The sequence below is a fragment of the Mustela nivalis genome, assembly GCF_964662115.1.
Source record: "Mustela nivalis genome assembly, chromosome: 1".
NCBI classification, from domain to species: domain Eukaryota; kingdom Metazoa; phylum Chordata; class Mammalia; order Carnivora; family Mustelidae; genus Mustela; species Mustela nivalis.
Genome location: NC_139020.1, coordinates 203,000,165 through 203,013,783, shown reverse-complemented (window position 1 = coordinate 203,013,783; position 13,619 = coordinate 203,000,165). Strand labels below are relative to the sequence as shown.

Below are 13,619 nucleotides of genomic sequence, written 5' to 3'. Positions count from 1 at the left end.
AGAAGCTCACGGTTTAGTTTTCTTTTTAAAACATAGTAAGAATCGACTTATTATCTCAAACTGGTACATATTTGAGGTGCTTCCCCACCCTCCCAAACCCCCCCACCCCCAGCGGTGGTCCCCACAGCAAAATTAGCAGTGGTTTGAACAGGAGTTGTGGCCTGGCCTCCAAAAACAAATTTTTTTTCTCCTCACTTTGACCCACAGGAACTACCACGTGTTTTATTATTTGTTACTTGGCGTCAGCGAGGAAGAGCGTCAGGAATTTCAGCTCAAGCAGCCTGAAGATTATTTCTACCTCAACCAGGTAAACAGCCCTGCGCCCTGGCCACAAACGCCGCCTCTGTTCCCCACGGGCTGTTTACGCGCCGCCGGGAGGTCAGAGGCTGTCTGCCTGGGCCCTCTCCGGCCCCCAAACCGACTCCAAGGAGGCCCAGAGGAGGCGGCATAAAGAGGCCCATTCATTCCCCACCGTGTCCTGAGCCCTGCCCCAGCAGTCCCAGCCAGGATCACTCTTGCACGCCGCCCTTGTTGGCCCAGAAGTACCCAGAGTGCCACCGACTTTGTTTTTCAGCATAACTTGAAGATTGAAGATGGAGAAGACCTAAAGCATGACTTTGAGAGACTCAAGCAGGCCATGGAGATGGTGGGCTTCCTCCCTGCCACCAAGAAGCAGTAAGTGGCCAGGCTGGCCGTCCCACCTTCTCGTGCGCGGACCGCCTCCCCACCACCGCACACACACACACACACACACACACACGCACATCTTGGACTCAAAGGCCCCTCTCTGAGAGCTGACGGACACCCCGGCAGGAGCTAAGACGCTAAAGAGGGCAGCCCGATGAGCATGAGCTCATGGAAAAGGGCATTAGTCCGTAGCCACTGGGAGATGTCAAACCACGGGGCTTTTGCCCAAACAGTTACGATGGTGAATTTTACATGATGTGTATCTTAGCCACAGTTAAAATTTTGAAAAACTTTTTGGAAAGCCGCACAGGTTCTCGCCACACCTGCATGCCGTTCGGCATTGCCCAGTGGGAACGGCTGGGCGCGTCTCAGAGGCCACAGATCCGGCCAGCGTCTTCAGAAAACTGTTTGCGGTTTCTGCAAGAGCTGCGTCTGCCCGATGCTAGCCGTGCACGTGCGGACTTGAAGACATGCACGTGGCAGCCCTGTTATTAACCACCAAAAAGTTAGGAACCCCCCTCCAACACACACAGACACAAGTGCTCGTTGGCGGTAATTAAATAACTTAACAGACAGCTGTGTATCGTGCCGGGCTGGCCAGACTTTCTGCAGAGGGCCACAGAGTTTAGTTTTCAGTTCTGGGGGCCAGGCGGTCAGTGTTGTTCTCCTGTGTTTACTTTTTTTAAGCACTCCCACCCCCGAAAAAACTGAAGAACATTCTTAGCTCTGAAGCTGTCCAGTAATGGGCCCTCAAGTGCCGCTCCCTGGACTCGACACAGGGCAGTGGCGCTCAGTGGGAGTCACTTCTGCCCCCCCCCCCAGGACAGCTGGCTGTTTAACTCTGTCTGACTCTGTCCAGACACATTTCTGGTGATCACACTGCATAGGGGAAAGCAGAGAGGGACACAGCTGCTGATACCTGCTGGGTGGGCCAGGGATGTGGCTCAGCGTCCCATAGTGGACAGGACAGCTCTCCACAGCAAAGAATGATCCAGCCCCACGAGTCCGCAGGGCTGAGGCTAAGAAATGCTGGTTTGCAGCACTGAGTGTGACCAAGCCAGGACAGCCCAAGCAGAGCACCCCCACATCACAATCTTCCAGGGGGACAGGCCTGATACAAGGCCATAGGATTTCACTGACACCAAGTTCACGGACAGCGTTAGGATATGAGGATAGCTCTTCCTTTGCGTTAGGTGAGTGGGTTCCGCTCCTTACAGGGAGGTGTATGTTTTCTGACAGCTCATCAAACTCTACACATAAGAACTGTTGGCTTTTTTTGGCCTGTTTTTTATGCATGATGGGTTGGGGGGTATTTTGCATTTTTTTTTTTTTGTGCATGTTAGGCTTCCATAAGAAAAATTTTAAGCACCCCCACACCCACCCACCCCCCAAAAACCCACAGAACACCCAGGAGAGCCATCTGTCTACAAAGTCACATTCCACAAAGGTCCCCAGTAGTGAGATTGGACCTTTTTGAAACTTCAGATGTCCAACTGGTCTTGACTGGTTGTATGAATTCAGCCCAAGTGGCTGGAAGTGTTCGTCATCTTACGACTCTGGAAACCACCCCCAACCTAGGATCCTTTTGCTCTCCTAGGATTTTTTCCGTTCTCTCAGCCATCCTGTACCTGGGCAACGTCACGTACAAGAAGAGAGCCACGGGCCGAGACGAAGGTCTGGAGGTCGGGCCCCCTGAGGTGCTGGACACACTGTCCCAGCTCCTGAAGGTACACCTCCCTGCCCTTGGCCACAGTGGCCAGCGAACACACAGAACTTCCTTCCTGCATGGGCCACACTTCTATAAACCGGGGCGTCTCTGCCTGCTTCCTCCCCACAATCTGTGCAACACCTCTTCCTTGGTTCTCTTTTTCTCTCTCTTTTTTTTTAAATTGAGGTATAATCGTCACACAACCTTATGTTAGTTTCAGCGTTACGGCAGAACGATCGGGTGTTTGTCTGTATTGCAAAACGATGACCACAGTAAGTCCTGTTAACATCTGTCACCACACATGGTTCCAGGATCAGTTTTTTCTAGCGAAGAGAACTTGGATGATCTTCTCTCTTAGCGACTTATAATTATGCCACGTATTCTCCTGAACCGAAGTCCCCACGCTGAACATTACGTTTCCGGGACCTTTTTCTTTTACAACTAGAAGTCTGTTCCTTCTGACCCTCTTTGTTACCCAGTTCACCCACCCACCCCTGCCTGTGGCAGCCGCCAATCTGCTTTCTGTATCAGCTTGGTTTACTTTGGGGGGTTTTGAGAGGGTTTTTTTTTTTTTTTTTTTAATTCCCTGTACCAGCGAGAGCATACGGTATTTGTTTTACTCTGCGTGACCTCTTTCACTTAGCGTAATGCCCTCAAGGGCATCACATCCCTTTCTCCTTTCTGAAGGACAACCGTCTCCCCGCTCCACCCCTCATGGGAAAGGCCCTTCGAACCCAGACTTGGATCAGCGAGGTCATGTGCTCATTGGACCTGCCATCCCCTTCTCCCCCGGCCCTTGTCAACCCCCAGGGGGCACTGGGCGGTGTCTGAGGCCCTGGGGGGTTGTCACAACTCAGAGGAGCTGCTGTCCTCTAGGGGGTGAGGCTAGGGATGCTGATTCACGCCATTTAATGCCCAACACAGCTTCCCTGCAGCCAGGAACAACCTGGCCCCCAGCATCCGTGGTGCCCAGAGAAGTCCTGCCCTTTTCTTTCTGTTTTCTAAGCGTGCCTCCCACCTGTGGTTCGTGTCTGTGTGCAGGATTCCTCCTCTTTTGTGTTCATGGGGATGAGTGAGCAGGCCTGCCAGGAGATGGGGGCAGCTTTCCCTGCCCTGCTCTCGCTGCCTCCGGCTTGTGGTGGGGGCTCAGTGGTCAGGAGGGAACAGGCCAGGAACACCCACTCCAACGGCGACATCTGTGAATGCCGGTTGCCAGGCAGCACACAGGCCCACAGGGACCTACCCCCCCCGCCCCCCCCCCCCCCGCCAGGCCTGTGTGACCATCCTTCCGGGGCCATCGACTAAGCCTGAGCACAATCAGTCCAAAGCACACTGAGCATAGCGCACAGGACGGGGTGGGCTTGGAGCCCCCTTTCTGGGGCAGCTGCTAGAGGTCCTCCTGCCACCTTCCTCGGGCTTCCGGCCTTACCTCAGGGACGTGAGGACCCGCCCAACGAGCCTTCTCTCCCTCCTCGACCTTGCAGGTGAAGCGGGAAATCCTGGTGGAGGTCCTAACCAAAAGAAAAACGGTGACAGCCAATGACAAACTCATCCTTCCCTACAGTCTCAGCGAGGTGAGCACCGTCCTGCGCTCCCGCAGGAGGCCAGGCCACAGACCACATGTTGGGATGGGGGCTCTGGGAACAGCAGGCCTGGAGAGCCTTTTCCGTGTCTTTCAAGAGCCGTAACAGTGGCTCTGCTTCTCACATGAGCTCATGCACGGCTCAGAGCAGCTTCTGTGGCACACGTCAGCCCTAGGGCCAGAACTCAGACCACCCATGTTCTGCTTGGTGTTTCCATGCCGGTTCTCACTAGCTGGGAACGACCACTTGCAGCCCACAGCCCGAATCCAGCCCACTGCCTGCTTTTGTAAATAAAGTTTTATTGGTATTGGCATAACCACACACACACACACACACACACCTTTTTTTTTTAAATATGCTGCTTTGCTACTGTACTGGCTGAACCAAGTGATCATTACAGGGACCATGTGGCCCTTCCAGCTGAACATACTGACCTTCTGGCCTTTAAAGTTGGTTGACCTCCCGCTGCCCCCCACCCTGTCCCCAGGCTAGAGCATGACCTTTACAACCATTAAATGCATCCCTGAATCTTGATAGGGATCGGCTCTCCAGCCTTTGCGCCAGCCAGGATGTTTTCCTTGTGATGGGTTTTTTTTTTTTTTTTTCCATTTTTACATCTGAAGAGCAGTGGGCCTCACAGCCTGACTGGCCACAGGAAAACCCCAAGCGGCAGGGACTTTTAGCTGGTGGTAGAAGCTGCTTGGGCATCTTCCACCAATGTTCTGAGCCCCCACAGGCAAAGGTTCCCTGAAACATTCTGTAAAAGTTGTTACAGGACCACCTGAACCCCCAGCAGCATGGCTGCCCCTGAGGGGCACGACACCAAGGGACAGATACCAGGTGTGGGGCCCTGTATCCCTCGGGGCCCTGTTTCCACAACCTCCGGGGAAAGGCAAAACCAGGACATGTGTTCTAGATCTTAATTGCAGCCAAGCACATCTGTCACAAGTCAGATCTGAGTACATAAAGAGAAACAGTTTCTTGTATGTAAATTACACCTCGGTAAGTCTTTTTTTTCCCCCTAATTTAAAAACCATTACTGCTTTCAATACATATGATGGCATCTCTACGATGCTCTCAGAACTGCAGGGGACCTGGCTTCCCACCCAGGTCGACCTCAGGGCTGGTTCTCCCCCACGGGCCGGCTCGGTGTCCTCCCTGAGCCTGTGTTCCGTCCTCAGCAGTTCCCCAGCTTGCTCGGGGTAGTGAGTTGGCTCATGAGAAAGCCTTCGCTGAACGTTAAGCTGCCGGGTCTGGGCTTTGTAGTTGGTGCTCCGCTGTGCAGGGGTAAAGTGCAGAGCAAGAGGGGGCGTGTCCAGGGAGTGGGGTGTTCTTCAGAGTCACAGCCTCGATCTCCCCATGAGTGCAGACCTCTGGGCGGTGCAGCGCAGGGCCCACATCAAAGTGTGACACTCCCCGCTGTGTGCCCACAGGCTATCACCGCCCGCGACTCCATGGCCAAGTCCCTGTACAGCGCTCTATTCGACTGGATCGTGCTGCGGATCAACCACGCCCTCCTCAACAAAAAAGACATGGAAGAGTCTGTCTCGGTGAGAGCCCGCGCCCCTGCCTGCTCCACCAAGCAGAGCTGGGGACGGCCAGACCCTTGGGTGTCACACACCCTCGGCAGGTGGCCTGGGATGTCAGGGGCCAAGGTGGCATGGCTTGGCATCAGGCAACGGGCCAGTTGCTCCAAGGGGCAGGCCCAGGGAACGGGATGGGGTGCCGTTCTCAGGACCCGGTGCATATGAACACACGGCGCCCCTTGTTCACATATTACAGATTCCAAGGCAGCAACAACAGAGCGCTGGGGCGAGTGCAGAGCCCGCATAACCAAACAGGTCGCGTCCACCTGTTAAGAAGGACCCACTGGTAATGACTGTTTTCTGTCTTCACAGTGCTTGTCCATCGGGGTCCTCGACATATTCGGATTTGAAGACTTCGAGAGGAACAGTTTCGAGCAGTTCTGCATCAACTATGCCAACGAGCAGCTTCAGTATTATTTCAACCAGCACATTTTCAAACTAGAACAGGTCAGGAAATGCCATCTTGTTGCCGAGGTAGCCCAAGGGGGGATGGAATGAGCCAGAACCGGGAACTCCCTCGGGGCTGTTTGCTGGTGAACCAGCCCTGGGATCTTTCTCTACAGAAGAGAAAGTCTGGGAAAACCTGGCCCAGCCTTGGATGAGGCAGACACTGGGGGCATTTTTGTCCATGGGTCAGTTTTATACCTTCTTTCTGCTCAGATGTGAAAATCCATCCAATGGGAGAGAACTAGAGAGGCCATGTAAGGATTTGCTTTGGTCAACACTCTGGATAATCTGCCATGGTTCCTCATTACTACAGTTACCCGTCTTTACCCAGGTGCTACCTTCACATGGGCGATCTGGACAGGGGGAAGAAGAAAAAATGATGGGCTTATGAATAATTTAGCTGATTTTACTATAAAACTTTACTTCTGGCTATTGAGCCCTTGAAACGTGGCTGGTCCACCTTGAGTTGTGCGGCAATAGTGAAACACGGCTGATGACCGACGCATCGTGCAAAAGAAAAAATATAAAATGCCTCACTGGTCATTTTTACATTGATCACATGTTGACACGATCATGGTTTGGATATATTGGGTGAAACTAAGTATATTATTAAAGTGAATTTCACCTGTTTCTTTTTACCTTTTAACTGTGATTATTAGAAAATTCCAAGTCACATAGGTCACTCGCACTACATGGCCTCATATCACTCGCATTACTGGACACTGAGGTTCCAGAGCAGGGGCAGCAAATGGCTGCTCACGGGTCCAGGCTGGCCCCACGACCTATTTTCATAAATAGACCTTTATTGGCACGTGGCCACGCCCACTTGTCTTTATCTCATCCGTAGCCTCCTTCACGCTGCCGCAGCCGAATCTTGACAAGATACCATGTAGCTCAGAAAGCTTAATGTAGTTACCATCTGGCCCTATACAGAGAAAAGTTGCTGGCCCCCTGGGACATGTTAAGTGTGATTTTAAGCATCTTGTATGTTTCATCTTGTTTTGTTGTTATTAATAATTTTTCCTTGTTATCAATAATTTTATATAACTGAATATATTTCCATTGATATAGCAATATGTGTCCTGTACATATGAATACGTATGTGCGTACATAAATATATTCATATACGATGCATGCTGTGTAAGCGTTACCATAGCCACGGGGTAGTGAGGTTATCCGCTAAACCCCCAAATCCTGCAGGAGGAGTACCAGAGCGAAGGGATCTCGTGGCACAACATTGACTACACTGATAACGTCGGCTGCATCCATCTCATCAGCAAGAAGCCCACCGGGCTCTTCTATCTGCTGGACGAAGAGAGCAAGTGAGTGTCCGCGGCCCAGTGCCTGCCCCCACCCCCATCCCCGCAAACCTGGTGCCCCAGCCCCTGGGGCCTCACCGTGAATCTGCACCATCCCCAAGAACCTCTGAGTTAGTCACACTCATTTGGCCACAAATCCTGACCTCACACACGTAGCATTTATCATGGAAATACTGACTCAACTCTGAAACACTCAGGCCTGGGAGTCATTAAGAAAGGGACACACGATGCCTGAGTCTAGAAACTGGGCCCCAGGTTGGCACATCCTTGCAAAGGGCAGCGGATCGGGGCCCCAGGTGCAGGACTGACCGTTGAGCCTGGCACCCCTCGTCCAGAGGACACCATGAAGCCTGGGAGGGGTATGGATGAGGTCCCCACGCTGGTCACCCAGGCGCGGTCACTGAAATTCACTCCCTGCATTTGTTTCCTGCGACCCCGTCAATGACCGCGGAGCACAGGCAGCTTCAAATGATAGGTGCGTTCTCTCACGGTCTTGGAGGCCAGATGTGCAGAGTCAGTATCACTGGGCTGAAATCAAGGCATGGGCGGACTGCACCCATGCCTTGATTTCAGCGGACTGCACCTAGCTCCAAAGGCTCTAGGGGGTGGTCCTTCTTCATCTCTTCCAGCTCCTGGGCATGCCCCCACCCCACTGGCATTCCATGGCTTGTGGCTCTGTCACCCGGTCTCTGCCTCTGTGGTTACATCACTCTTTCTGTCTGTCTCTGTCTCTCCCAAAGATTCCAGTCCAGTGGGTGAATGCCTCCCCTATGACCTCATCTTAACTAATGACATTCGGAAAGACCCCATTTCTGAATCAGGTCACTTTCCCAGGTTCCTGGGGTCAAGATGCAGACACAGCTTTCTGTCGATCGGCTCCTTGTCTGCTTCGGCAGTCCCTATGGGGCTGGGTTGAGTCGGGCTCATCTCCTGCCTAAGACCCAGGCCCCACTTGGGACAGGGGACAGACGCTTCATAGCTGGGATCCAAGTAGAGAATGTTCAGATAAGGGAACAGGCAGGATGCTAGGAAGGGCTGAACCATACTCCCGGGAAACCCAGAGCTGGATCTGGAGTGGGACTGTGAGGCAGGGCCAGGCCAAGCAGGGTTGGATCTGTCTCTGTTTAAAATCTTGCTATTTTGTTTATCGTGGGGTTTTTTTGTTTTGTTTTGTTTTGTTTTGTTTTTTTGCATTGATCTGGATTTTCTAAAATAGTACATTAAAATAGCCTTTATCCCAACGACTGAGTGAGCAGATTCCTCACACCACACCCATTCCCCAGCCCTGGAAACACAATGTGCTTCCTAGCTAAGATTCTCCCCACCACCATCTCCTCCTCGGGAAGCTGTGGAGCCTGGCCTTGGGCATCCCAGGCACACTGCTCAGCCCATGTTTGCGGTGAGGCCGGGCACAGGCGGGGCGTGCCAAAGCCAACTACAGCCATTTCCTTCCTGGGAGGCAGAAATAGCCAGGTACAACGGGTCCCTTATTCTGCCCTCGCCGCGCCTTCCCCCAGCCTCTCCCTGTAACGGGAGCAAGGGCGAGACCTCCTCCATGACACAGCGTCCAGGTACACACAGATCTGAGACCAGAAGTTCCCCCCTCCTGGGATTGTTCCCAGAAGCTGCCCCTAGTGGGCCCATGTCCCTGTCTTGCCGGTGCCAAATGTCCTCCTTGACCACGAAAGCCCAGGCCTCCCCCACCGAAGGCCTGCACGCTTATGCGGAGCAAGCAGTCGCTGCTGTTCCCGCAGCTCAGAGATCCACATCCTCTCCCCAGCTTTCCCCATGCCACGAGCCAGACCCTGCTGGCCAAGTTCAAACAGCAGCACGAAGACAACAGGTACTTCCTGGGCACCCCTGTCATGGAGCCAGCATTCATCATCCAGCACTTCGCCGGGAAAGTGAAATACCAGATCAAGGTGCGTGTCTGTCCGCTGCCATCGTCCGTCAAGGGCAGGAGGCAGGAGAGGGACAGGGCGGATGCCCCGGAGGCCCTTTACCTCTGGCGTCTGCCTGGTCCATCCCCTCTGTTGATGGCGCGGGGCAGGGTTTCGGGGGCCCTCGAACCCAGTCCTAAGTCCCTGGCTCTTGCTGTCGAAGGCCCCAGGGACAGGACCTGGCCTCTGTTGTTGAGAAGCGTCCCACCCCACCAGCAGCCCTTCCCGGGCTGGCTCCCAGGACCTTGGGGGTCACTGGAAAGTGACCACCGACCTCCACTCCCCACCAGGATTTCCGGGAAAAGAACATGGACTACATGCGGCCCGACATCGTGGCCCTCCTGCGGGGCAGCGACAGTTCTTATGTGCGGGAGCTCATCGGCATGGACCCTGTGGCCGTGTTCCGCTGGGCCGTGCTCCGGGCCGCCATCCGGGCCATGGCTGTGCTGCGGGAGGCTGGGCGCCTGCGGGCCGAGAGGGCCGAGAAGGCTGCAGGTAGGGGGGCTTCTCAGTCCATGTTGAAGGGTACAGCTCTGTGGCCGTTCACCGTGTCAAGTGACCACCACCTGTCTTGCTCCAGAACTTGGTTCATCCCAAACAAGAGTTTCTGAACCAGGGTATAGAATTCACCCTCCTCTTCCTCACAAGGCAGGAAAGCACGTTCCTGTCCTTCCGTAAGGGCAACCTGAGGCCCAGGATGGCTTCGTGACTCTCACAGGGAACTCGGCTCTAGATACCAGCCACGGGGCTCCATTTCACAAAGGGCCTTGATTAAAAGCAGAACCAGAAGGATAAAGCCTTTATGAGAAGTAGGAATAAATAGTGCTGCCTGGGGGGTGGGGAGAGGAATCAACCCTTCACGGTTCCCAGCTCTGCCCAAATTTGAGTGTTAGGCTGTTTTGTCTTTCCTTTTTTTTTTTTTTTTTTAATGAGTTCAAGTCAGGATGGAAGCCTCTTCAGCCAGGACAAAGGCCTTCCAGGCCCCAGGCAGCCCCTTCCTCCAACTCCATCTATTCTGTGTCTGCAGCAGGTATGGGCAGCCCAGGCACCCACGGTCCCCCGGCAGAGCTGCAGAGAGGAACGAGCACCCCGTCGGAAAAATTCTACCGGTGAGCGAGACCTTGGTTTGTCCGAACTGAAGCTGGTACACGGAGGTATTGTTTAGAACAATGCGGGAAACCCCATACCCTTGGCCCAGGTTGGGGTTGACTTGAATAAGGACCCCAGCAGCCACTTGAATCCAGAGGACCCAGAAACAAATGGCATCTGGCTGCCGCTTTTCTGCACACACAGAGGCAGGCCTCGATGCAGCATCTGCTTAGGGAGATGTTGGACGGCTCACTTTACAAAGGATTCTTTTAATGGCCGGCCATGGCCATTGGCGGGTGGGGTCAGGGAGCCGTGGCTGGCTTCAGTGAGCAACAGGCTTGATTTAAGAGAACGTCTTCCCTTAACCTGGCCGGGGAGGCCCAGACACAAATAGGCCAAGTTCCTTCATTTGCTGTCAGAAACACAACATGCCTTATTGCATGCAAGATGATGAGGGTATTCTGTGGCCACCTAGCAATGACTGAAGGCCTTCCACATACCCCAGTTTTCACTAAGTGTAACGGTGAACAGCCTACGCTCCCAGGAAGGTGGGGTCAGGCCACACTGGACAGACCTCCAAGGCAATGACAAAACCAGACAAGAGACACTTCTGATATCTTGAGAGAGCCGGGCAGGCTGTATTGAAAAGGGACCAGCTGAGCCAGGCAAGGCGGGCAGGGTGTGCTAGCCGTCAGGGAGGCACATGCAAAGGCCCTGGGGCTGCCAAGTTCCTAGCTGCTTTCTCAATACTCCAGATTCCCAAGGAGTAAGTTAGTCAGTATTGAAACTTGAAAAGGTCGTTTTATTTTTAAGCCCTTCATAGTACAAAGTTCTTCAGGAGGTTCATAAACATGTATGCACGGAGGTAGAGTTAGCACCCAGGTAAGTGACCATGAGTGACTTGCCTGAAAGCACCATGTGTCGTTTTCCTGCTTTTAAAAGGTGTGTTTTTAAATCTGTTTTTTCACCCAAAGGGGGACAAGAGAAAAAGAAGGCATCTCTTTATTTGATTGTGTGTTCCCCACACCCCCCGCCCCCGCAAAGACTGAATGTGGCCCCTGACCCACATTCTCCACTAAAGGGATGCCAGTCTCCCCAGGGCCTGGCCCCGAGCTACAGGTCCCACTCCAGGAGCATGTTTAGTTCATACAGATTCTCCCTTTCAGCTGCTCAATGCTAGATTTCTCATTTGACGGCTCTGAGGAGTTCGATATTAACGCTTTTGAGGACATCATTGCTTTCTATGAAAGCAAGAAGTAAGTAGAAGCAAGGGCTTTCGAACCCAAGACCAGGGACGCACACCAAGAGGAGCCACCGTCCCCAGGCGCTCAGCGTGGCGTCCGGGGCCAGGAGTGGGAGTCTGCAGCCCGGGGGACACCGGGGCCTGCTGGGGACACTCTAGCCAGATCTGGCTGAGTCAGGGGGTGTGGGTTGAAGCCATAGGCCTTGTCCGGAGCTCTGGCCGCTGCGCTGACCGCTCAGGGTTTGGAGGTGAAATGTGAGTGACCCCTCTGTTGTCTTTGCTCTGTGCCTCCCTGGAGGGCGAGGGAGCAGAGGTAAGTGCCGCTGTCCAGGCCCTTGGGCATGGTGCATGAAACACAGATGAGGGGCTGCCGATCGGGGTCTTTCCAGGCCAACTGCCCAGAGCTTAAACATGTACTTGAAATAAGTGGAATGAGGGATTTGGGGGGAAAAAAACGAACAAACCGGAACCTCCCGACTCACTTTGTAGTCACTGCTGCCTCGTTTCCAGACATTTGTCATCTAGACGTCCTTCGTGAATAGTCCCTTCCAGAGCATCTGATTTTCATCTCTGATACATTCTCGTTCTCACTCACTGGTGCCAGAGTTTGGGCCTAGGACGTATGCTCAGCCCTGAACCTGCAGTGATCAAACAAAGGGAGGTGAAGGAGATTGAATTCTTTGGGGCAAAGCGCTCCTGCCACTAGGGTTTCCTACCCTCGGCGCTGGGCCAGTGTCCTCCTCTGTGGTGGGACCATCCCTGGCCCTGTAGGGGCTGAGCAGCATCCCAGCCTCAACCCTCCAGATGCCAGCGGCACCCCGCACCCAGTCACTGACAACCACAAATGTCTCCAGACATCACGCGGAGGGTAGCATCGCCCCAGGTGGAGGGCCACGGTGTGAGTTCCCATCCATTCCTCCTGAGGCATTTCTGGAAGCCAGTAAGGAGGTCGACATATGGCCGTAGAACCAACCAGAAAAACGGATGAGCTATGTCCCACAGGCCCCCTCTGGTCCCCTCTTTTCAGTAGCCCATGGTGCTTGTCCCACATTCCAGAAGGCTGTTGTTCTAGAGGAGGCTTTTTTCAGTGATCTGAGATGCCGTGTTGCAAAACCCATTCTGCCTGAAGCAGGCCTGGCCCTCCCAGAGCAGGGGGGGATCCTCCGAGTGGTGGTTGGCCGCTCTTGGCTGAATCCCCTTCTCAGTGCCGGTGGGAGAGACAGCGTGCAGACTCCCCAGCTGCATGTTTGGGCTCCAGTGGCCTGGGGATGGTCCCGACCGTGCTGGGGACCCCAAGGTGGTGGGCCCGCTGCTCTAACTCAGTCTTCTCCCTGTCACTGCACCCCGCCCCCACCCCACCCTCAGCGATTTGCATGACCAAATCATCAAGACCATCAAAGGATTGCCCTGGCAGGGTGAGGACCCCCGTAGGCTTCTCCAGTCCCTCAGTCGGCTCCAGAAACCCCGCACCTTCATCCTGTGAGTCCCCCCAAGGCTGCGGCGCCTCCCTGCCACCACCCCCGCCCCGCAACAAGTGCAACGACCGCCTTCCCCTCGCTTCCAGGACCCTGGCCTGCAGGCTTCCTGTCCTGCTGAACTGGCCACTGCGAACGTGCTGTCTCGTGGTTCCATTCTTAACGCCAGCCTCTGCTGAATGGCCCTCGTAACACTCCTGCCCCAGTGTCTGCCGTGGTCCAGATCCCGGCCAGCTCCCCAGTGCCCCGCACAGCTTCGCAGGAACGCTCCTCTCACAAAGCATCTCTTTTTCTGCCCCCAAACGTGCAGAGCAAGGCTTGCTTTCCCCGGCCCCTGGCCACTGTGAGCTTAGAGAGAAGCTGCTGGAGGGAGGGCGTCCTAGTTCATGCACATCCCTGGCAGTTCGAAGGTGGCAGTTTGAATGTCCCAGAAGCCGCACAGCGGGTTTGGACCTGGTCTCTCGCTCGCTTGCTCCCTCGCCATGTGGCCTAAGTGTTCTGAGCTTTCGGCCTCTGTCTGCAAAGCGAGGGTGACGACTGGC

The 13,619-nt window shown here is 54.3% G+C and overlaps 1 protein-coding gene across 25 annotated transcripts in view; it reads left to right on the top strand.

Annotated features, from left to right (window-relative positions):
• Positions 1 to 13,619, top strand: part of MYO9B (myosin IXB) — an 84,873-nt gene that overhangs the window by 49,725 nt on the left and 21,529 nt on the right. For 9 of the 25 annotated variants that reach the window (XM_082707526.1, XM_082707536.1, XM_082707522.1 and 6 more), the window contains exons 5-15: positions 208 to 307; positions 575 to 675; positions 2,285 to 2,414; positions 3,880 to 3,969; positions 5,412 to 5,528; positions 5,877 to 6,011; positions 7,212 to 7,333; positions 9,111 to 9,252; positions 9,561 to 9,765; positions 10,298 to 10,379; positions 12,968 to 13,081. In XM_082707526.1, the coding sequence (XP_082563652.1) occupies positions 208 to 307; positions 575 to 675; positions 2,285 to 2,414; positions 3,880 to 3,969; positions 5,412 to 5,528; positions 5,877 to 6,011; positions 7,212 to 7,333; positions 9,111 to 9,252; positions 9,561 to 9,765; positions 10,298 to 10,379; positions 12,968 to 13,081 (1,338 nt within the window). Of the gene's footprint in view, positions 1 to 207; positions 308 to 574; positions 676 to 2,284; positions 2,415 to 3,879; positions 3,970 to 5,411; positions 5,529 to 5,876; positions 6,012 to 7,211; positions 7,334 to 9,110; positions 9,253 to 9,560; positions 9,766 to 10,297; positions 10,380 to 11,525; positions 11,616 to 12,967; positions 13,082 to 13,619 lie in introns of all 25 variants that reach the window. The other 16 variants (XM_082707538.1, XM_082707533.1, XM_082707527.1 and 13 more) reach the window with 4 other exon arrangements.